The 23,036-nt window shown below is 35.7% G+C and overlaps 1 protein-coding gene across 1 annotated transcript in view; it reads right to left on the reverse strand.

Moving 5' to 3' along the window:
- The window catches only part of LOC121426017 (mucin-2-like), a 95,806-nt gene extending 72,770 nt beyond the window's left edge, over positions 1-23,036 (reverse strand). The window contains exons 1-7 of the mRNA XM_041622146.1: positions 22,640-23,036; positions 21,286-21,453; positions 20,463-20,536; positions 19,065-19,166; positions 17,423-17,509; positions 9,207-10,678; positions 8,596-8,695 (exon numbers count right to left, since the gene is read on the reverse strand). Of these exons, the coding sequence (XP_041478080.1) occupies positions 8,596-8,695; positions 9,207-10,678; positions 17,423-17,509; positions 19,065-19,166; positions 20,463-20,536; positions 21,286-21,453; positions 22,640-22,725 (2,089 nt within the window). The 5' untranslated portion in view covers positions 22,726-23,036. The remainder of the gene's footprint in view (positions 1-8,595; positions 8,696-9,206; positions 10,679-17,422; positions 17,510-19,064; positions 19,167-20,462; positions 20,537-21,285; positions 21,454-22,639) is intronic.

Consider the following 23,036-nt stretch of genomic DNA (forward strand, 5'->3'; position numbering starts at 1 on the left):
GAACAAATCATTCTGAAATAGACCTATATAGTGCAATAGCATGATGGGAAATAAATTAAAAGATGGCAAACAATAGCGGGAAATGAAGGTAGAATGGAATTAGTCAAAAGCTAAATTGGAAAACAAAGAAAAGGGACAAGAAATAAAAACTTAATCACACGACCGGGCTGACGAGGATAGAAAATAAAGAGCGAGAAGAAAGAGGAACAGCATACAACATTGTGCTATTAGCTTGCTAAATTTTATGCAAAAAAAGCTACCGGGGCTTTGCCCCAGACCCCAAGCAGTAGGGGCTCTTCATCTATGACCTTCAAATGGCTCTATTACGCCCCCCCCCCCTTTAGGGACCCTTCCTACATTAAGCTTTACTTTCAATCACTGGCGTACAGGCGCGGGGGGTCTTGGTTCAACACCCAAGAGAAAATTAAAGAATTTATGGGAGACAACGTATAATGAAATGAATGGAAACAATGAAATGTGTTATTTGCTGAATATAATGGAGAAATCTATCACATAATTAGAATTTAATTTCAATAGGCATTTTTTTTCCAGCTCGCTTGCTCGCTGGCGACTTCCCCCCCACATTGCTATGTTTTGCCCCCTCAAAATATTTGGTTCAACTGGGTTGAATAAATGTGTTGTGTAAAAGCTATATTCTGTATATACCCGCAATTTGATTAAATAGCGGCAATCTGCGAGGTTTAAATGGCTTTGATATCAAAAAGTTCCGGGGGCTCCGCCCAGACCCCAAACGCATAGCACTGCCGTATATGAGTATGGAAGGGTTGGACCATGGTCCCCAAAAGTTTTACCATGTAAAAAAGATATCTCAAATTTAGATTCTCATGAAAAGGTGATTTTTTTCTCGCTTCGCTCGCTCGGGACTTATATTAAGCAGCTTTTTTAGCACATGCGCCATACTGCGCCCCTTAATTTTGGTTTTGTTTACTCTGCACGATACTGCCGCAAATAATCCTGTTAACAGTGGCGTACAGATCACAAAAAAAGGATGGAAAGAGAGAAGAGTGAAATATATTCTCTGGATATCATGTCAAAATCTATCACAAAATTGGATTTTTGTATTAAAAATGTCAAAATTTTTGCTCCCTGGCATCGCTCTCTCGCAACTTTTTTTTTAAAGATAAATTCTGCCTGATACACAATGTCTTGCCCTTTCGAAATCGTCGCCTAATTACACCATTGCGCCTGTTTATTCCATGATATGACCGGGAAATTTTTGTCTCTTGCCCCCCCCCCCCCTCCCTTGGCCACCGACCCCTGTTACGCCGCTGTTTACACCTAAAAACAGGACACTCCATTCATGATTTGTAAATCATGAAAAGGATGAGTAATTGGATATCTTTCTACATTGAGCGCAAAGCGCGAGCACAATTTTTTTTATATTGTGGAAAAAACTGGATAATGATTTATACAGAGAACAAGCTGCGTATCTGAATAAACGCGCGCGTGTTTCAGATTTAGACCTAGAATCTGAGTGGGCATTCTAAATACCTTTTTTCATCGTTAAAATCGATAAAGTGTGAGCGCGAAGCGCGAGCTTAAAACATTTGATATTCCGATCTGAAAAGGGTCAATTTAAGCTCTGTATTTCAAGCACTTTGTAGGAAAAATTGTGAGGTGGATATGGATGAGATTTAAAACAAAGAGTTTCATTATTTTAATTTCATTCAAAAGTTTCATTATTATTACTTTGAGTTTTGACATAGGACCAGGACATTCCAAGAGCATTTTTGTCATCATATGAAAATAATGACTATAAGAAAAAAGGGACAATTTGATTCTTAAATTAATATCTTATTTATTAACCTAATAAGCCTAATGTGAGAGCGTGAAATCTATTAATATTATGACCTGAAAACTATACATTTAAAGCACTTTTGTATTGATGATTTATGAAGAAGATGCATCAGTTGATAGATTTTCAACAATCAATGCGAACTATAATCGCGAGCCGAAATTTCTAAAAATTCAGACCATAAAACAAATGTTTTGCTGAGCACTTTTTAAAAATCACTTTGTAAATCAAACAAAATAATGAAAGTACGATTTCTGAGCTGAAATATATTTTCTATGTTGACTTCAAATTTTAATATTTCAATCTCCATATTGATATGTAAATCACCTTACATGCAATGCGAGCGAGAAGCGCAAGCGATTTTTTTTATAGTGACATTAAGGATTTTAAAGATCATTTTCCTAGGCTTCCCCTCATCTTATTTTATTCACTCGTCTTCCTCTTCTTGTGTTTCCCCTTCTTTTTTCTCCTCTCTTTTCCCTTCTTTTTCTTTTTTTTCTCTCTTTCTTTCTTTCTGTCTTCCCCCCTTTTAATTTTTTTGCTCCGCCAAGGGGGGGGGGGGGTGGGCCCCTCGGACCCCTAGATCCGCCTATGAACAGTGTATAAAAAACAACTGATAATCAATAGTAAATCTGAGTTTCTCTTTTCTAACAGTTTCAAAAGCTTTACCATGAAGACAATATCAAGATACTGTAAAAACATTTAGCTAACACAATCTCTAAACTGATCATTGTGTGATCGGTACGATATCCTAAATCAATATTTAGGATATCGTGGAGGTGCCGTGGCCGAGTGGTCTAAGGCGCCTGGCTATACATGGAAAGTCCGGGGTTCGATCCCCGGCCGCAGCAGCTATGCCCATGAGCAAGGCATTTAATCTACAATGCTCTTTTATCCTGCTTTCAAATAAATGGAAATGCTGTATGCATTATTGGTAACTAGGTTTGCACTTGTTTAAAAAAAAATTAAAAAAAAATAAAAATATCACATTTTCTAACCAAAGAAATAATATTTGAAGATATCAAAAAATAATGTTTTCTACTTTGCTTCAATGGCGTGGGCTGTCTCCAAGTATAACATTTTGGATTTAACTGACGCCATGGATCAACTAAATTAACTCACTGACTCAAAACTTTGGACCAGGTTCCAATCACCACATAGGACTTTATGAGGATCATCATAGTCCAATAAGATACTTTCAATACATCTAAAAATCTTAGGGTCATTTTGCCCATACAATGAAATCAATGAAATAAGGAACATACTTTCCATCAGTGTCGCATTTTACTCTCTTAATAACAAGTTGTATGTTTTTATCAAATAATATAGCATTGCATTAGATGATATATATGAGAAAAAAACCTTCCTCCCACTCCTTTAAGATGCTTTCTTCCAAATCCTTTACAAAATGAGTGTCCTGTAAACAATGAATATTTGTTTTTTTTTCCTTTTCAAAAAATGAAATATATAATATGAAGGAATAATTTCATGCTCATATCATATTCAACATCAACTAAAAAAAGTATAATATAGATAGAAAAGACATTTTTCTTAAAAAAAACCTCTGTTGAAAAAAAGGCTTTTGGAAAATACTGTGGTACAGGTTTAGGTCAACACTATCTTAAATGCATATATTCAAAGAAGATTTCCTTGTTATTGGAATCATTCACAATCTACACCTTTTCGCCTAAAGATAATTTGATTTTTTTAGGGGAGGGTGTCATTTCTAACAACTTCTGCTGGTTATGATGAAAAAAAAATCGCCGTAGGTAAAAAAATGCCCTTTTTCAAAAGGAAAAAGCCTTTTGGCAAAATGAAATGTGCTCTTTTTTCAAAACTAAATACTGTTCTTGAAGTCCAACAAAACATTTCAGGATGGTCACAAAAGTAATGTCAATAACATGAGATAATTTATCTTTCTAAAGGGTGTCATTTTTAATAGCTCCTGCTGGTTATGATTTAAAAAAAATCCCATTTTTCAAAATAAAAATGTGCTCTTATTCGAAATTAAATACCCTTTTTGAACTACAATATAATACATATTAGGCTTGAAAATCACATTTTTTTGTGTTCTCACGCTTTGCGCCCACCTCAGCTATTATGTAGCAAAGTTCCCTTCTACTGACAGGCGAACCCCTTCCACTATCATGGTTAGCGACCCTCTTCTACTAATAAGACTAGCGACCCTCATCTACTATTATGACTAGCAAACCCCTACTACACTGTAAAAATTAATTGCTAATTCAGCACTTACAGTGCTTGTATAGTGACTGCACTACTAGTGCTAATTTTCTAGTTCAAATTTAAACTAGAAAACCAACACTCCCAGTGCAATCACTATACAATCACTGTAAGCGCTAAATTAGAACCTAATTTTTTACAATGTACTATTATGACTGGCGACCCTCATCCATTATTATGACTGGCGAACCCCATCTACTATTATGACTAGCGACCCTCATCTACCATTATGACTGGCGAACCCCTTCTACTATTATGACTGGCGAACCCTTTCTACTATTATGAATAGCGACCCTCATCCACCATTATGACTGGCGAACCCCATCTACTATTATGACTAGCGACCGTCATCTGCCATTATGACTGGCGAACCCCTTCTAATATTATGACTGGCGACCCTCATCTATTATTATGACTGGCGAACCCCATCTACTATTATGACTAGCGACCCTCATCTGCCATTATGACTGGCGAACCCCTTCTAATATTATGACTGGCGACCCTCATCCATTATTATGACTGGCGAACCCCATCTACTATTATGACTAACGACCCTCATCTACCATTATGACTGGCGAACCTCTTCTACTATTATGACTGGCGACCCTCATCCATTATTATGACTGGCGAACCCTTTCTACTATTATGAATAGCGACCCTCATCTACCATTATGACTGGCGAACACCTTCTACTATTATGACTGGCGACCCTCATCCACTATTATGAATGGCGACCCTTATGATCAACGAACCCTTTTCCTCCTTATGACTGGCGACCCTCTTCCTTTATTATGACTAGCGACCCTCTTGTTTGATTATGAATGGCGACCCTCATCCATTATTATGACTGGCGAACCCTTTCTTCTATTATGAATAGCGACCCTCATCTACCATTATGACTGGCGAACCCCTTCAACTATTATGACTGGCGACCCTCATCTATTATTATGACTAGCGAACCCTTTCTACTATTATGAATAGCGACCCTTATCTACCATTATGACTGGCGAACCCCATCTACTATTATGACTAGCGACCCTCTTCTACCATTATGACTGGCGAACCCCTTTTAATATTATGACTGGCGACCCTCATCCATTATTATGACTGGCGAACCCTTTCTACTATTATGACTAGCGACCCTCATCTACCATTATGACTGGCGAACCCCTTCTACTATTATGACTGGCGACCCTCATCCATTATTATGACTGGCGACCCTTATGATCAACGAACCCTTTTCCTCCTTATGACTGGCGACCCTCTTACTTTATTATGACTAGCGACCCTCTTGTTTGATTATGAATGGCGACCCTCATCCATTATTATGACTGGCGAACCCTTTCTTCTATTATGAATAGCGACCCTCATCTACCATTATGACTGGCGAACCCCTTCTACTATTATGACTGGCGACCCTCATCTATTATTATGACTAGCGAACCCTTTCTACTATTATGAATAGCGACCCTTATCTACCATTATGACTGGCGAACCCCATCTACTATTATGACTAGCGACCCTCATCTACCATTATGACTGGCGAACCCCTTTTAATATTATGACTGGCGACCCTCATCCATTATTATGACTGGCGAACCCTTTCTACTATTATGAATAGCGACCCTCATCCACTATTATGACTGGCGAACCCCATCTACTATTATGACTAGCGACCCTCATCTGCCATTATGACTGGCGAACCCCTTCTAATATTATGACTGGCGACCCTCATCTATTATTATGACTGGCGAACCCCATCTACTGTTATGACTAGCGACCCTCATCTGCCATTATGACTGGCGAACCCCTTCTAATATTATGACTGGCGACCCTCATCTATTATTATGACTGGCGAACCCCATCTACTATTATGACTAGCGACCCTCATCTGCCATTATGACTGGCGAACCCCTTCTAATATTATGACTGGTGACCCTCATCCATTATTATGACTGGCGAACCCCATCTGCTATTATGACTAACGACCCTCATCTACCATTATGACTGGCGAACCCCTTCTACTATTATGACTGGCGACCCTCATCTATTATTATGACTGGCGAACCCTTTCTACTATTATGAATAGCGACCCTCATCTACCATTATGACTGGCGAACCCCATCTACTATTATGACTAGCGACCCTCATCTGCCATTATGACTGGCGAACCCCTTCTAATATTATGACTGGCGACCCTCATCTATTATTATGACTGGCGAACCCTTTCTACTATTATGAATAGCGACCCTCATCTACCATTATGACTGGCGAACCCCTTCTACTATTATGACTGGCGACCCTCATCCACTATTATGAATGGCGACCCTTATGATCAACGAACCCTTTTCCTCCTTATGACTGGCGACCCTCTTCCTTTATTATGACTAGCGACCCTCTTGTTTGATTATGAATGGCGACCCTCATCCATTATTATGACTGGCGAACCCTTTCTTCTATTATGAATAGCGACCCTCATCTACCATTATGACTGGCGAACCCCTTCTACTATTATGACTGGCGACCCTCATCTATTATTATGACTAGCGAACCCTTTCTACTATTATGAATAGCGACCCTTATCTACCATTATGACTGGCGAACCCCATCTACTATTATGACTAGCGACCCTCATCTACCATTATGACTGGCGAACCCCTTTTAATATTATGACTGGCGACCCTCATCCATTATTATGACTGGCGAACCCTTTCTACTATTATGAATAGCGACCCTCATCCACTATTATGACTGGCGAACCCCATCTACTATTATGACTAGCGACCGTCATCTGCCATTATGACTGGCGAACCCCTTCTAATATTATGACTGGCGACCCTCATCTATTATTATGACTGGCGAACCCCATCTACTGTTATGACTAGCGACCCTCATCTGCCATTATGACTGGCGAACCCCTTCTAATATTATGACTGGCGACCCTCATCTATTATTATGACTGGCGAACCCCATCTACTATTATGACTAGCGACCCTCATCTGCCATTATGACTGGCGAACCCCTTCTAATATTATGACTGGTGACCCTCATCCATTATTATGACTGGCGAACCCCATCTGCTATTATGACTAACGACCCTCATCTACCATTATGACTGGCGATCCCCTTCTACTATTATGACTGGCGACCCTCATCCATTATTATGACTGGCGAACCCTTTCTACTATTATGAATAGCGACCCTCATCTACCATTATGACTGGCGAACCCCATCTACTATTATGACTAGCGACCCTCATCTGCCATTATGACTGGCGAACCCCTTCTAATATTATGACTGGCGACCCTCATCTATTATTATGACTGGCGAACCCTTTCTACTATTATGAATAGCGACCCTCATCTACCATTATGACTGGCGAACCCCTTCTACTATTATGACTGGCGACCCTCATCCACTATTATGAATGGCGACCCTTATGATCAACGAACCCTTTTCCTCCTTATGACTGGCGACCCTCTTCCTTTATTATGACTAGCGACCCTCTTGTTTGATTATGAATGGCGAACCCCATCGTTGATTATGACTTGCGACCTCTATGAACAAAGCCCCTTATGAATAGCGACCCTTATGACTATTATGACTAGCGGTCCTTATAACTAGCGGGTATTATGACCAGTGGTCCTTATGACTGGCGGGTGGACCCCATCCCAATTGCAATAATGATGGTTATTGAAGGTGACATATTTTAGATATTAGTATATACATGTTTTAAATTCATTAATACAAAACTTGTTAACATAGGTTGATATGTGCAATTCCTTTTAAAAAAAGTATACTGTCTTGATTAAATGTTATAATATTTATGATAAATAGCCTAGGACATCTCTGTGTCATATTGTACAGGTGCTTACAGAGTGGTGCTAAAAAGTTAGGGAATTCCTCCAGAAAATGAACTTATTTAAACGTTCTGCCATGTTTTAGATATTTAATTGTGAAATTGGGTGATAAAACATTACATTCAATAAAGTTTGTTTTGTCTGGGCTCGCCCAACATTTTAGTGTTGTTGTCTACATTCAACACTCGGCATGAAGGAGTACATTTTGTGGTGGGAATCACCAACTTTTATATTACCACTGTACATGTATAAAATATACATTCCAACCATAAGGTAAAAGAAATATCTAAAGTAATCTCTGAAAATGCAATGAAGAAATAAAATCAAATAACCTTTATCACTGTTCATCCCGCATTATATAATTGTAAGAGATTGGCTGTCATTATTATCAAAAAATGTAAAAAAAATCAAACACATCTCTCATACCCTAACAAAAAAGAAATATATCTAAGAAGAAATAATGTTTTCATAAGTTCGACTAGCAACTCATCCATAATCGTACAATCAATATTTTGACTTAAGGTTTAATATTTGTAAGAAAACAGATGTTTTCAAAAAGAAGTCTTGATATTTAAGAACATTTCAGATTGGTGCCATATTTCAATAAATCAATTCATAAGAATATAGAAGTAAAAGAACAATACAGCATCCACAATTATAAATACTTCAAAATTTTACCATTTTCCATGTAGGGGAAAGAGTACATTGGGCTGTCATTGATGAGCACTGTTTCAAGTTCCACCGTGATCACATCAAGTCCAAGAATGAATTCCAATTTCTGAAGGAATGCAGGATAAAATCAGATAAATTCACCAGTTTTCAAAAAATATTTCTTTCTTGATTGGAATTCAAAATAAAAAATTCTACATTTTTTCTCAGAGCAGTCTTTCTACCAAGAAAAGAGCTAAATATCTTTGTGTACTTTCTTTCAAGGGTCAATTTGTGTAGGAAAACTAATACACAATACACTAATAATGCTCAGACAGTCTAATTTCTACTTTGTCTTATAATTATTTAGCACTTTGAAATTAAATGAAAATTTGTTTCACACACTGTACATCTAATTATGAAGACTATTAAACTGGTGATAGATCAGGTGGATATTACATGTATTTGAAACTGGAACAGCCTAACTGGATATTAGACAAAATGGTAAATTGAAATGAGATCAATGGTTAGTAGAAACTGGTTGTAAAAGAACTTGGGATAGACCATATGGGATGAGACCAAACGGACAATAGACTAAGCAGGTGTAGAACAAGGGGTATTGGAACGTTTGTTTGACCTACCTTGTGACATGTGGACAGAAGTTCACAATCCTGGTTCCTAATGGTCACCTGCCAAGTTCCATCTAAGGCTGCAGCCAGGGTGTAAGAACATGTCCCAGAGAAACTGTAATGAACACCATCAAAGGTGATGAAGTGGTCACTACTCCATGACAAGCACGTTGCTGAAGTCCTCAAGGAGAGAGAGTTATTGGTCAGCGATGCCTCGGTCACAAGACTATTATCATCGCGCTTTTTGTATTCAAATGTTGTTGGTGGTGGCAAAGTCGTCACCTCAATTTCTTTGTCAGTCTCAGGGAGTAAGAGAGACCGAAAGGCTGGGGCGGGAGGCTTGTCCGTCGGAGACTTGGTTGTAGTTTGGGGGTTGATCCAGCTTCTGCTTGGAGCAGATGTTGATTCTTCTGAGGAACTCTCACTCCAGCTTTCCCAAGTGAAGCTTGTCTCCATGTTCAATGATTCTTTGGAACCACTTTTGTCCTCCTTTGATTCTTTGGATTGTTGTCTTGAGGACTCTTTGGAATCACTCTTTTCCTTTGATTCTTTAGAGGAATGCTTTGAAGATTCTTTGGAACCACTTTTGCTTTCCTTTGATTCTTTGGAGTGTTGTTTTGAGGACTCGTTGGAATCACTCTTTTCCTTTGATTCCTTGGAGGAATGCCTTGAAGATTCTTTGGAACCACTTTTGTCCTCCTTTGATTCTTTGGAGTGTTGTCTTGAGGACTCTTTAGAATGACTCTTTTCCTTTGATTCCTTGGACTCTTTAGAATTACTCTTTTCCTTTGATTCCTTTGACTCTTTAGAATTACTCTTTTCCTTTGATTCCTTGGAGGAATGCCTTGAAGATTCTTTGGAACCACTTTTGCTTTCCTGTGATTCTTTGGAGTGTTGTCTTGAGGATTCGTTGGAATCACTCTTGTCCTTTGATTCCTTGGAGGAACCTTTTGAAGATTCTTTGGAACCACTTTTGTCCTCCTGTGATTCTCTGGAGTGTTGTCTTGAGGACTCTTTGGAAGCACTCTTTTCCTTTGATTCTTTAGAGGAATGCTTTGAAGATTCTTTAGAACCACTTTTGCTTTCCTTTGATTCTTTGGAGTGTTGTTTTGAGGACTCGGTGGAATCACTATTTTCCTTTGATTCCTTGGAGGAATGCCTTGAAGATTCTTTGGAACCACTTTTGTCCTCCTTTGATTCTTTGGAGTGTTGTCTTGAGGACTCTTTGGAATCACTCTTTTCCTTTGATTCCTTGGAGGAATGCCTTGCAGATTCTTTGGAACCACTTTTGCTTTCCTTTGATTCTTTAGAGTGTTGTCTTGAGGACTCTTTGGAATCACTCTTGTCCTCTGATTCCTCGGAGGAACCCTTTGAAGATTCTTTGGAACCACTTTTGCCCTCCTTTGATTCTTTGGAGTGTTGTCTTGAGGACTCTTTGGAATCACTCTTGTCCTTTGATTCCTTAGAGGAACCCTTTGAAGATTCTGTTTCATACAATGGTGAAGTAGTAGGGAAAAGAAACAAAAATAGAAACATGAAAAATTTGTGGGCATTTTTCATAGATATTTATAGCATTTAATAGGTGAGAAAACTTAATTTATATTACAATAATCACATATTTCAATTTATTTATCAAAATCATTAATAATTACAAGTTAAAAAACAAGGCTTTTTACTTCATACATGAGAGAATTTAAATACATTAAAGGAGTCCGAAATGATATCTTTACAACTCATTTATCTTTGAAAGCGTTTGAACGTAGGCCTATATATTCTTTACCATACCTTACCTTATGTGGGTTCCAAAAGAATCAAACTGATCAAAGTTTACAAGTTTACGAATTTAACTTAGTCAAAACGAACAATATTTTTGCACAGGCTACATGTAACTTCAATAATCTTTTCTAAGCACATGTCAATGATTAAGAAGAGATTAGTTAAATCGTAGAGGAGCTATAGCTCCTCACGTCAATTGGTTTCACCATGGTTTCACAATCCAAAGTCATGGCAAAAGAAAAATCAATGAAAATGAGATTGGATTAAACCAACTTCCCAGTTTGTCCCACATGTCCTTCACATGCATGTTTAAAAGACAAGTCCACCCCAACAAAAACTTGATTTGAATAAAAAGAGAAAAATTCAACAAGCACAACACTGAAAATTTCATCAAAATCGGATGTAAAATAAGAAAGTTATGGCATTTTAAAGTTTCGCTTATTTTCAACTAAATAGTTATATGAACGAGCCAGTTACATCCAAATGCAAGAGTTGATGACATCACTCACTCACTATTTCTTTTGTATTTTATTATATGGAATATGAAATATTTTGATTTTCTCGTCATTGTCATGTAAAATGAAGTTTCATTCCTCCCTGAATACGTGGAATTCCATTATTTTAACATTTTGTGCTTCAGGCAAGGAGGTCCTAATTGTCAAATTCGTAAAAATTGAAATATTGTATAATTCAAACAATAAAAAACAATAAATAGTGAGTGGCATCATCGAGTCTCTCATTTGGATGTAACTGGCTCGTTCATAGAACTATTTTGTTGAAAATAAGCGAAACTTTGAAATGTCATAACTTTCTTATTTTACATCCGATTTTGATGAAATTTTCAGCATTGTGCTTGTCTGATTTTTCTCTATTGATTCAAATCAACATTTTTCTGAGGTGGACTTGCCCTTTAAGTGATTGGCTTGATCACAAAGAAGCTTTAGTACTGGTATGTTGAAATCAAAATTTTGAATGACTAGATCAATCAAACACCCACACACAGATCCCAGGGGATGTCCCGACAAGCTGAGAATAATCTGAACATGGTGCTTTCTGTGTGCGGCTGAGTGAGATAAACACAGACACTTACCATGTACAGATTGTACCCTGCTTGCCTGGACATCCACAAGGGGGTTTGTATGTGGCTGTGTGATTGTTCCAGTCATTAAAACTTTTTATGCTAATTATTATTACTGTCATGATATTCTAACAACTTTTTTAAAATGCTAATTTTACATCCAAGAAATAACATTATAATGATAACAGTAAAATGTTATTGCATTTTTTTTTAAATATTAAAATAATATCGCAAAAAATTCAAAGATACTATGTTTCTAATACATTTTAAAAACATTTTAGAGAACATTTGAAAAAAACATTTTCAAAAATGTTTTGTGTTAACATTTCGAAAACAGATTTTCATGACTTTTTTTATAATATTAGATTTTATTGCCATAACATCTTAAGAACGTTTTTAAAATGTTATTTTTACATTAATCATGTAACATTATAAAAACATAAAAATTATATTTCTTTTCTTAAGAATTGTTTCTTTCATGTCATTTTAGCTTCAAGATTGGACATTTTAATAAGATGTTTCAATAATATTATTGAAAAAATCTTTTTAAATGTTTTCTTGTCATGCCATCAAAACATATGCTCGATATCATTTAATGTTTAATATAAATGGAAATAATGGGAACAATAGCTCCTATAAAAAAGAACCCATAAATTGTTTTTTTAGATCAATGCAAATGCGTTGTCTTTTATAAACAGTAATGGTAATAATAATTATTATTGTTGTTACTATCAATATCATTATTATCACAATGAGGAGGTAGGAAATTCAAACCCCGGCCTGTTTGGTATTCAATGAATAAAGGGATAGAGCCTCGTCGATCTGGCACTGCATAGCAGCTGCCAGGCCAATGATCAGTTGGGCAAAGCAAATTTTTGGAGTATTTCATTTCATGTCTATTTCCAACAAGAAAATTTGGATTGGGTTGGATTATCATCATCATTATTGTTATTATTATTATCGTTATTATTATTATCAATATTACCATCATTATCATGATAATAATATTATCATCATTATTACTTGTTGTCATTATTATCACTATCATTAATATTTAACAATAAAAATACACAAATCATTCAGTGCAATTTTAATTTATATGAGATGCTCAATACGGAACAAATGAAAAGCAAAATCGGTAACAAGTTCAAAATCTTAACAATGAATGAATAGATGTCAAAAGCATATTTGCAGGTGTATATCACCAGGTTTCTCATGAAGGTCGATGCTGACATCTGGAATTTTAAAGTCTGTGGAAGTGAATATAACAGAGTAAGCCCTGTGCTGTGGAGCGAAGGCCTTATCTCCCATTATTGAATTGCAACCAAAATATAGGAAAATATCTCTTGAACAAACTTTTTTCTTGAATGTTGTAATTTTCAGAACTTACTAAGCATGAAAAGGAAAGAGGTGGGAATTGGGAGGCCAATCAAGAATTTATCAAAACCTGTTTATGAAACGATCACCTTATATTTACTCTGTGAAAGTAAGCTATTCTTTCTCATTAATTTACAGGTCATCAAGCTGTTACTTCTCAGTAAACAAGAAATTCAAAGCCTCACCAGAGCTGCAATAATTTGGGCATCAAGGTAATTAATTTTTTTGTTTGCCATAATTAAGAAACGATCTGGTACTGTATCAACTATATATTTTCATATCCGAGGGTTAGTAGCATTTGAAAAATCTGAAATGAGCTAATCCTGGGCCCCATCTCACAGAGAAGTGGTTGATCGAATCAACCACAATTATGAAAAGCCAGCAACGCCAACACCTAAAATACATGTTTATTAAAAAAAAAATTCTAGATATGATGTATATTCATACAGTCATTGTTTTCTTGACAATTCAGTGTGCTTCTCTTTTCTGACAAAGTACATTGTGCAAATTTTCTGAAGAAAAATTATGACAATGATTGATTTCCAGAGTTAAGGTTGATTGGATTAATCGTAACTCTTTGTAAGACAGGACCAAGTTGTGTTAAAGCCCGTTTAGATCTCATCCTACAATGCCTTATACTATGTCTTAGGTCGGTTTATCTATAACCGAGAAGCCCATCCACCACTTTCCAAATTCGACCATATCCCATCTGTCTAATATACCTCCATGCACTTGGTCTAAACATCACTCATGGGGCATTGCAAAAAGTTCACTCAGTTAAAAGGACTGAATTAGGAACCAATAGCAAAACTGGATTTTCACATCACTTGTTCAATTTTTATGTGCATAACAATCAGGGCACTGTCTTACAAGGAGTTGCGATTGGTCTGATCAATCACAACTATGGACGGCCAGCAACGTCAACATCTATTATGCTTGTTTGTTCAAGATATTTTCTATCCATGATGTATATTAATGCATTCATTGTTTTCTTGAAAAATCCCTGTGCTCCTCTTTGTTTACAAAGGACATTGTCCAAATTTCCTAAAGAAAATATTATGACACTGATGGATTTCCATAGAGTTACCACTGATTGGATCAATCGTAACTCTTTGTAAAACAAGGCCTTGGAGTCTTGCAAAAATTGCTAATTTGCTATTTCTTATACTGGTCTGCTTCTTGGAACAGAATATAAGTGATTTACTCTAGATAAAATCCATTAATTTGAATGAGATATTTGCAAACAAACTCTTTGTAAGACAGGGCCCTGGGTCCCATCTTATATGAAGATGTGATTGATTCAATCAAACTAAACTATTTAGAAATCCCTCAATGTCATAACTTGTCCTATAGGAAATATACACAATGTCATTAGCAAACAGAGCAAAACACTGAATACTGCCAGGACACAAAGAATGTATGAATACACATCATACAAAGAACACATCTTGAACAAACCGTGAATTTTAACCGTGAGGCTACAGCCACGGTAATAATATCCAAGTTCTTTGGAAGCGCATAGAGACGTTATTTATGATGTGTTATGCGCTATACAAGAACTGACTATTATTATTATTAACTGTTGATATTAATGGCATTGCATACATGTAGTCGTGGTTGATCGCATCAGTTGCAGCTCTTTGGAAGATGGGCCCTGGTTTCAGTAGGTAATGGGTGATTTCAAGTTCGGTGTTGGCCTTGGTGTTGGTGTTAGTGTTGAAATTTTGATTGCTTCCCCTAGCTTCAAAACTTATTCAGAGTTTGTAAAACTGATTCAGATCACATTATTGACATCTTAACAACGAGTGAGCGACTTTTTGGGACCATCCTCATTTTATGTTTGGTGTTATAATCGTGTAAAAATTGACCCAACACCAACACCAAAAGGTCAACACTGAACTTGAAATCACCCAATGTGGACATTGGTCTAAGGGGAAAAATTCCTTGTAGTTATACTGAAACCCAATCAAGAACAAGACCTTTTAATCTAAATTAAAAATAAACAATTTAGCAATAGATGTGTTAATGACGTAACACACCCAACAGCAGATGTTGCCTCTTTTTTTCCCTTATGTTCTTAAAAATCTGTCACCAAGTAAATTAAGATTGTTAGCCTATTACGTCAGATATAGTCACCCAAAAGCAAACACATTTCAAGGCCAATTCTCTCGGTCTTACTAGTGTTACCATGCTTATTTTCTTTCTTTATTTTTTGAACGACTTATTGAACACTAAAAATGAAGACCAAGAGACTGGTTGAATGTGTTTGAATGACTATTTAATTCTATTAAACTTTTGTGTTACACATTTCTCATTGTGGAATACATCTTTGTGATTTATACATTTCAACTTTTGTTGTCTGACATTACACAATAATAAGTGAGATATGACTAAAGAGACAGGACCGGCATAGGAAATACATCAGGACAACAGGCAAATTCCCCCTCATGACATCCAAAATCACCCTTTAAATTCTAAAAAAAATGCATGCTTTGGGGTGACCCAAGAAAGAAAGGTCACACACTAAATTCAAGATTTTGAGAACTAGTATTCCAAAATATAATTACTTGTTGCCCCTAAAAAGTAGCCCTTAAAATGAAATAGCCCCCAATTCTGCAATCGGCCCAATGTGGAAAAAAGATAAAAAATAAAAATACTTTTTAAAACATAAAAAAAATAAAAATTAAAGCTTTTTTGCTATCCTGGGAATACTATTGTATATACCACAGCAACAAGATAATGTCCCCTTTCAAAACTTTAACATTTTCATTTTTTAAATGCCCAAGGCAAATAGATCCCGTCCATACAGTTCAATTATGATATCATAAAAATAACTTCATAAATGACAATGGCTATAAAGAAAAGTCAATCAAAGTTGACTCCTATAATCATTTTCATTAAATAGCTTGATAAATACAGACATAGATTGATACACTCATTTCTAACATACATTTCAATGCTATGTGTAAATCTGTGTTGCTAACTGTGCCTCTGAGAATATTGAGAAAACGTGACAATTAAGAAATGATTACTTGGTAAACAATCTTACTTTCTATACTTGTTTTAACATAATTATTTTATAAAGTATAACATGAGATACCGAGATGCAACCTGAAGACACACTTGTATAAAAAGTAGTTTTTGATAGACAGCCTTCTATATATTGAACGTTATCCTTGTATAGTTCCGACCTGCCATGTACTCTATTTTCTCCCTTTCTGTAATTTGCTCTGAAGCACCTTGAGCATCTAATTAAGATATGTGCTTTATAAAAATTTTATGTATTATCATTAATTAGAAACAAGTACATAGTGTAATCAGTTGTTAATATCATGATGAAATGGAGACCTGGGGTGGGGTGTTGCATAAAACTGTTCATAAAGTTACACATGACTTAAAGAATTTAATTTGTCAGTGAAATACCAAGACTTATATCACTTTTAATCACATCTGTTTAAGTTCAAAAGTGAATACTATTACAAACATCAAAACATTCTTTACCTCACTTTTTATTGAGATTTTAACAGTCAGCTTTTAAAATAAAAATCATACTTCCAGCATCCTATTTTTTTCGACATTATTTTCAGATAAATTGGTAGTCTATTATAACTTTACAAACAGTTTTGTGTGACAGTCCCCCTCCCCCCTTAAATCACATCTCCAATTGATGACAAGTTATAGCTCCTATGATGTAAAGTTGTATTCCAATCACAAGGAATCCCTGGAAAAATGGGCTTTAAAGATAAATCCCAGTTGTGGTAAAAATATCTATAAAATGAGTTTGAACAGAATCCAATAAAATGACCACCTCCACCATTTCATATCAATCTACCTTAAACTGAATTTTCTTGTCCTATATACAGTATAGTATACATTGAAGGTTTAACTGAAGTCACTTCCAATGAAGTATGGAGAGTAAAACTAAAGTTAAAAGGGTTTTTTTATCACAATTAATCTCAAGTCATCTCCCATTCTTAGTGCAGTTATGGACACTCACCATCATCATCATCATCATTGTTTACATCATTTCCACTTCTCTTGTTGATACTAAAAAGCTGCTCCTTCATTGCTCCTGACAGAACATCTAAATGCACAAAGAAAAACATGGAATAAAATTTATTCATTTCAAAAATGTTTAACACCCAGTATATCATCCTTCATTAATATAATAATATAGGGTATTTATATTGCGCACATATCCACCTTGTTAAGTGCTCAAGGTGCTCCTATATTACCCGGCTAAGCTAGGCGTTCAGAGCGCACACAGCTTCTTGAGGAATTACTTCCTACCGGTGCCCATTTACCTCACCTGGGTTGAGTGCAGCACATTGTGGATCAGTTTCTTGCTGAAGGAAATTATGCCATGGCTGGGATTCGAACCCTTGACCCTGTTTCAAAGTCCGGAGACTAATCAACTGGGCCACAACGCTCCACGTTGATGACTACAGATGATACATTACAAATGATATCCCAGCTCTACATGCAATCAAAGTCCCTTCTCCGGTATGCTTTGTAGTATGTTTTGTCCTCTACACATTAGTCCTACCTACTCTTTTCTTTTGTCTTCTCATATATTTTTTATTTATACTTGAAGTTGATTTTCATTAAAGAATGAAGTGCACATTATGTGCAAGATCTCTTAAACCTCTGAGGAATCCCTTAAAAAATCCTACTAGTATTTGATTCTATTTCTCGATTACATCAAGGTAGGCGGAAGGGTCAAAAAGTTTGGAAACCCGAAATGTTTCTGGCTAATTGCAAAGAACATTTCTTTGTAAAATACAATGAGACCTATCTATAGTGACTACGAAAGGGAAACACAAAATGTGGCCTTTATAGACAGGTGGCTGCTATAGACAGGTTCTTACACATACAGTCTGCCTCATGGGAATCAGGTTTTTGTGGTCACTATAGGCAGGTGGCCACAACAGAGAGGTGGCCACTAAAGGCCTGGTCACACCGCCCGAGCGTTGTAGGAGCAGTCGTAGAGCGAAGAGAAAAAAAATCATCATTGCTCGCTACCGTTCACCATTTTCGCTTTCGATTGTTATTTGTTTTCTATTTTTCCCCCCAAGTTTGTGAGCGAAATTCGACCCTCTCCCTACCGCTCCACAACCGCTCCAACAACGCTCGGGCAGTGTGACCAGGCCTTAAGACACATTTGAATGTATTTGAGGTTTGGGATTTGGGCCTGAATTCACAAAGGCGGTTTTTAAAACCATTGGTTGAACCCATGGTTTATGCAGATTTTCTGTGTCATAAATGCTCATTTACCGTGAATATTAAAAAATGTCAACTGCTGATGCGCGCTTTTGTCACAGTGCGACAAATTAAAGCCTGTTGCCATGGTTAAGTATGCTGCTTTATTCACGAGTCCACTGTTTGAAGAGTAGACTCTTAATTAAATTCAAAACAGTGGAATCATGAATTAAATAGTGTGGATAACCACCGCAACAGGCATCAATGTGGCGCACTGTGACAACAGCGTGCATCAGTATTGGACATTTTTTCATATACACAGTAAATAAGCGTAATTTATACAGGAAATCTGCATAAGCCATGGGTTCACCCGATCGTTTTAAAAACCACCTTTGTGAATTCGGGCCTTGAGGTTTGGAGGTCATATTTTGAAATCTCACCTATGAAGTACTGACACCTGGAGCCCTGGAAGCCAGCCGGGCAGGCGCACTGTTCAGGTGCCACACAGGTCCCACCATTGGAACAACCAAGGGTACACACAGCTGAGTCAAAAATTGATAAAAAATATTGTATAATTATGTAATAATGACCTGTGAAGTAACATACATGTATCTATCTGTAAGGCACTTTAATAGACACTGTTCTGAATGTACTAAGCGCTAAATTAATTCAATATTTCATCATTATTATTGATCTTAAAGGTCAAGTTCACCCAAGGAAAATACTGATTTGAATAAGAAGAGAAAAATCAAACTAGCATAACACTAAAAATTTCATCACAATCGGATGTAAAATAAGTTATGGCATTTTAAAGTTTCGCTAATTTTTCACAAAACAGTGATATGCACAACTCAGTGACATGCAAATGAGTCAGTCGATGTCCATCACTCACTATTTTTTTTTTCATTGTTTGAATTATACAATATTTCATTTTTTACAGCTTTGACAATAATGACCAACTTGACTGACCAATATACAATGTAGTATTAAACAATGCTAATTCCACATGTTCAGGGAGGAATTAATCACTGTTTCACTTGACAATTAGGAGAAAATAAGAATATTTCATATCCCATATAATTAATTACAAAAGAAATAGTGAGTGGATGACATCATCAGTCTCCTCATTTGCATACCTACCAGGATGTGCATATAACTGTTTTGTAAAATTAAGCAAAACTTTAAAATGTCATAACTTTCTTATTTTACATCCGATTTTGATGAAATTTTCAGTGTTATGTTTGTTGGATTTTTCTCGTTTTATTCAAATCAATTTTTTGTCAGGGTGGACTTGTCCTATAATGATAAACACAGCATTTATTATGCACCATGTATCTAGTAAACTGTTCCAAGGTGCATTATTATCATTCATTACATGGAACATCATACTTGATTCTTTTATTCCATTATTCAGGGGAAAGAGGTAATTTCTCAAATTGGCAACTGCAATATCTTTAAGGAGGTTTATTTAAATTTTGTTTTAAATGATGATCAAGAATGTAAGTAGCCATTTTAACATTTTCAATACATCATAAATTGTTCCATGCATTTATATTAATTACCTATAAAAAGATGTTACATCAAGATTTTCGGAGTATTTAATTTCATGTCTATTTCGAACAATTAATAAAATATGAATATGGAATATATGGAAGATGGAAAACATCAGTTGAGTATTCCATCAGCATTTGTAGTCTGACTTGTTGTCAGATATGACAACTTTGCTTGATTTTGATTGGATGAGAAGCACAGTTACTATGGCAACTGTCGGCTTAAACAGACTTATCCCTTTCGTGAAACTCCTCCCAGAATATTTTCCTAAAAGTAAATCCACATACCTTCATCACAAAGAGGGCCTTGGTAGCCAGTGCAGCATTCAACCGTTGGCACAACGCTCTCCTTCAGGCCAGATCTAGAATTCAAGAAAATGACACTCACAAAGTACCGGTATAACTACATGACAATCAAAATGTCCACAAATTTTTGTTTTGAATCTCCTTTGAAAATGTGACTGTGACAGTTCACATGTACTGTTTCTTTGCTTTAACTATGCATTTTTTGCTAACATTTTTATTAGTTCACCTCTCACAAGACAATTTGTTGTACTCCATATTTTCATTCTAAGAATTTAATTATCTTTATTTCATAACCTATCTTGTTTTTATAAGCTCAGCTTTTTACATTCTTTATTGATGATGTAAATGTCTGCTTTTAATAATTATACCAAATATTTCATGAAATAATGAGGAATTCCTTAGCTGTTTCAGTTGCTTGTATATTATCATTTTGTTGCAATATTATTTATGGTTTGTTATGAGAAATTATACCACACTTAAACATATCATATTAGTGGATACATAAATATTTCTCAATTGACTTGTACACATACTTGGATATAAGACATGCACCCTATTTATAGAAAGCGGTGATGAGGATAAAGATCATTTTCTCATAACTATTTATTGCTTCCAATAGTATTAAGCAATTGTTGAGAATATATCATATTGTTATTATTCTTTCACAAAAAAGACACTAAAAAACTTTACAACTTAAAGAGACCCATGATTATACTGTGTTACCGTTGTATGATATTATATTTTGTACAATGTTCAGCAAAATACGTATGAGTACAAAGAAAGGGGGAAGAAACTCTCAACTTACCTCAACACAGGGCAAAGAGTTACACCATCCACCTCATAAGGCTGTGTGTCCTTGTCCAGAATCCACCCTTCACCTTTGACCTTGGGGTCACGGAGGTCAACACAGGGCAGTAAACTGCGTTCAGTCACCTCCTGTTGAACCTTCTTTGTTCCTTCGCAAAAACGGGATCTTTAATTTAAAGAAAAATGAAAAATAAAGAAAAAACAGTTGTGTCATTTTAAGAAAAAAGTTTGGTAATGAAATTATAAAAAAATTACAAGAGTATATTTTCAAGGTATAAATGTGCTACTGGGTATTTTTCATAATGGCAATTCCATAAAATGATCAACGTTTTTGTATTTCTGACCCCCATATTTCTCATGTTTTACTTCACTTCATAAGCTGACCAAGTCATGGTCCTTTGAGAACATTACAGATTGTCAAAAGAGCCAGAAATCATACAGAAAATTTTATGACGGTCCCACATATAGGGGTCGGACGTACATATTTTATGGAATTGCCCATATACATGTATAATCCATGTTTATGTATAAATATATCAATATATTTCTATATGAATCTGGCTATCTTCAAAGTTCCTTTGACCTTGGGGTCATAAACAGAGCTGCCAACCTGAAAAAGAACATTTCAGTATTTTTAAAGTTGAAAATCAGTATTTCGGTGAGGAAATCAGTATTTAAAAAAAATACCATAGAACACATAAAGCTGAAACTTTAGAAATCAGTATTTTACATTAAACTCTGTATTTTTCTCACTTTTCAGTACTAAATACTGAAAATCAGTACTACTTGGCAGCTCTGCATAAAGATTTGATTGATGATTTGATTAAAAATTGGATGACTACTGGATTCCTTCATATCCTTTGAATAACCGATAAGTTCCATCAGGCAACAGACTCATATCTACATACATGTACATAAATTTCAAGCTTTTATTTCACTTATAAAAACACCATGGAGGTACATCAGTGTGTACATCACAGATTTGCATACTTTTAAGCTAACAATTATAGTAAATGAATATTTTAGAGTTCTTTGGTACAATTAAATTCAAATCAAAATTCACTTTTATTCACATCCATGAAAATAGCAAGAAAATATAGCATGTATATTACTATACCGACTAAAATCTCAGAAATGTCAATGGTACAGGATATCTTGGGTTAAAAAAAACCCAATTCAAATTACATTTATTCAATAAAGTACATAAAAAATTAAAAATAAATAACAAAATCAATATTTCTTTAGAAATAAGTGAACTGAAAATATGGCCATTTTCATCCTTTAACCATACATCAATTCATATGAACATCTGTGCAAAATTCCTTTTAATAGAATCAAATGTGTCCACTTACTCTGCCTTAACTAACAGTTGGCATGTTGAAAGTAACACCGATGCAAGAAGCAACACTGGTATGCAACGTTGCCATGACAACCCCATCGTAACCTGCACCCTGTCTGCTTACAGAAATCAACTTGTCAACCTCGGATACCATGCAGTTCTTTTCTTTTGAATAAAACACTCTGGAAGAATCAGCCGTTCTAAATCTTGATTCTGAAGTTTCTCTTTCAATAAAGTGAAGATGACCCGTTCACTCGCCCTTTATATCCAATTTAACAATTAAATAACAGGGGTACCTAGATTATATATTTGACTTCACTTTACAAGTACGTAATCTTGCACCGGATGTTAAAGCACCCCAATTTATCTTCAGAATAATGAGAATATTCTAGACTATAGAGGAATTCTCA

The sequence above is a fragment of the Lytechinus variegatus genome, chromosome 13 (assembly GCF_018143015.1).
Source record: "Lytechinus variegatus isolate NC3 chromosome 13, Lvar_3.0, whole genome shotgun sequence".
Lineage (NCBI taxonomy): Eukaryota > Metazoa > Echinodermata > Echinoidea > Temnopleuroida > Toxopneustidae > Lytechinus > Lytechinus variegatus.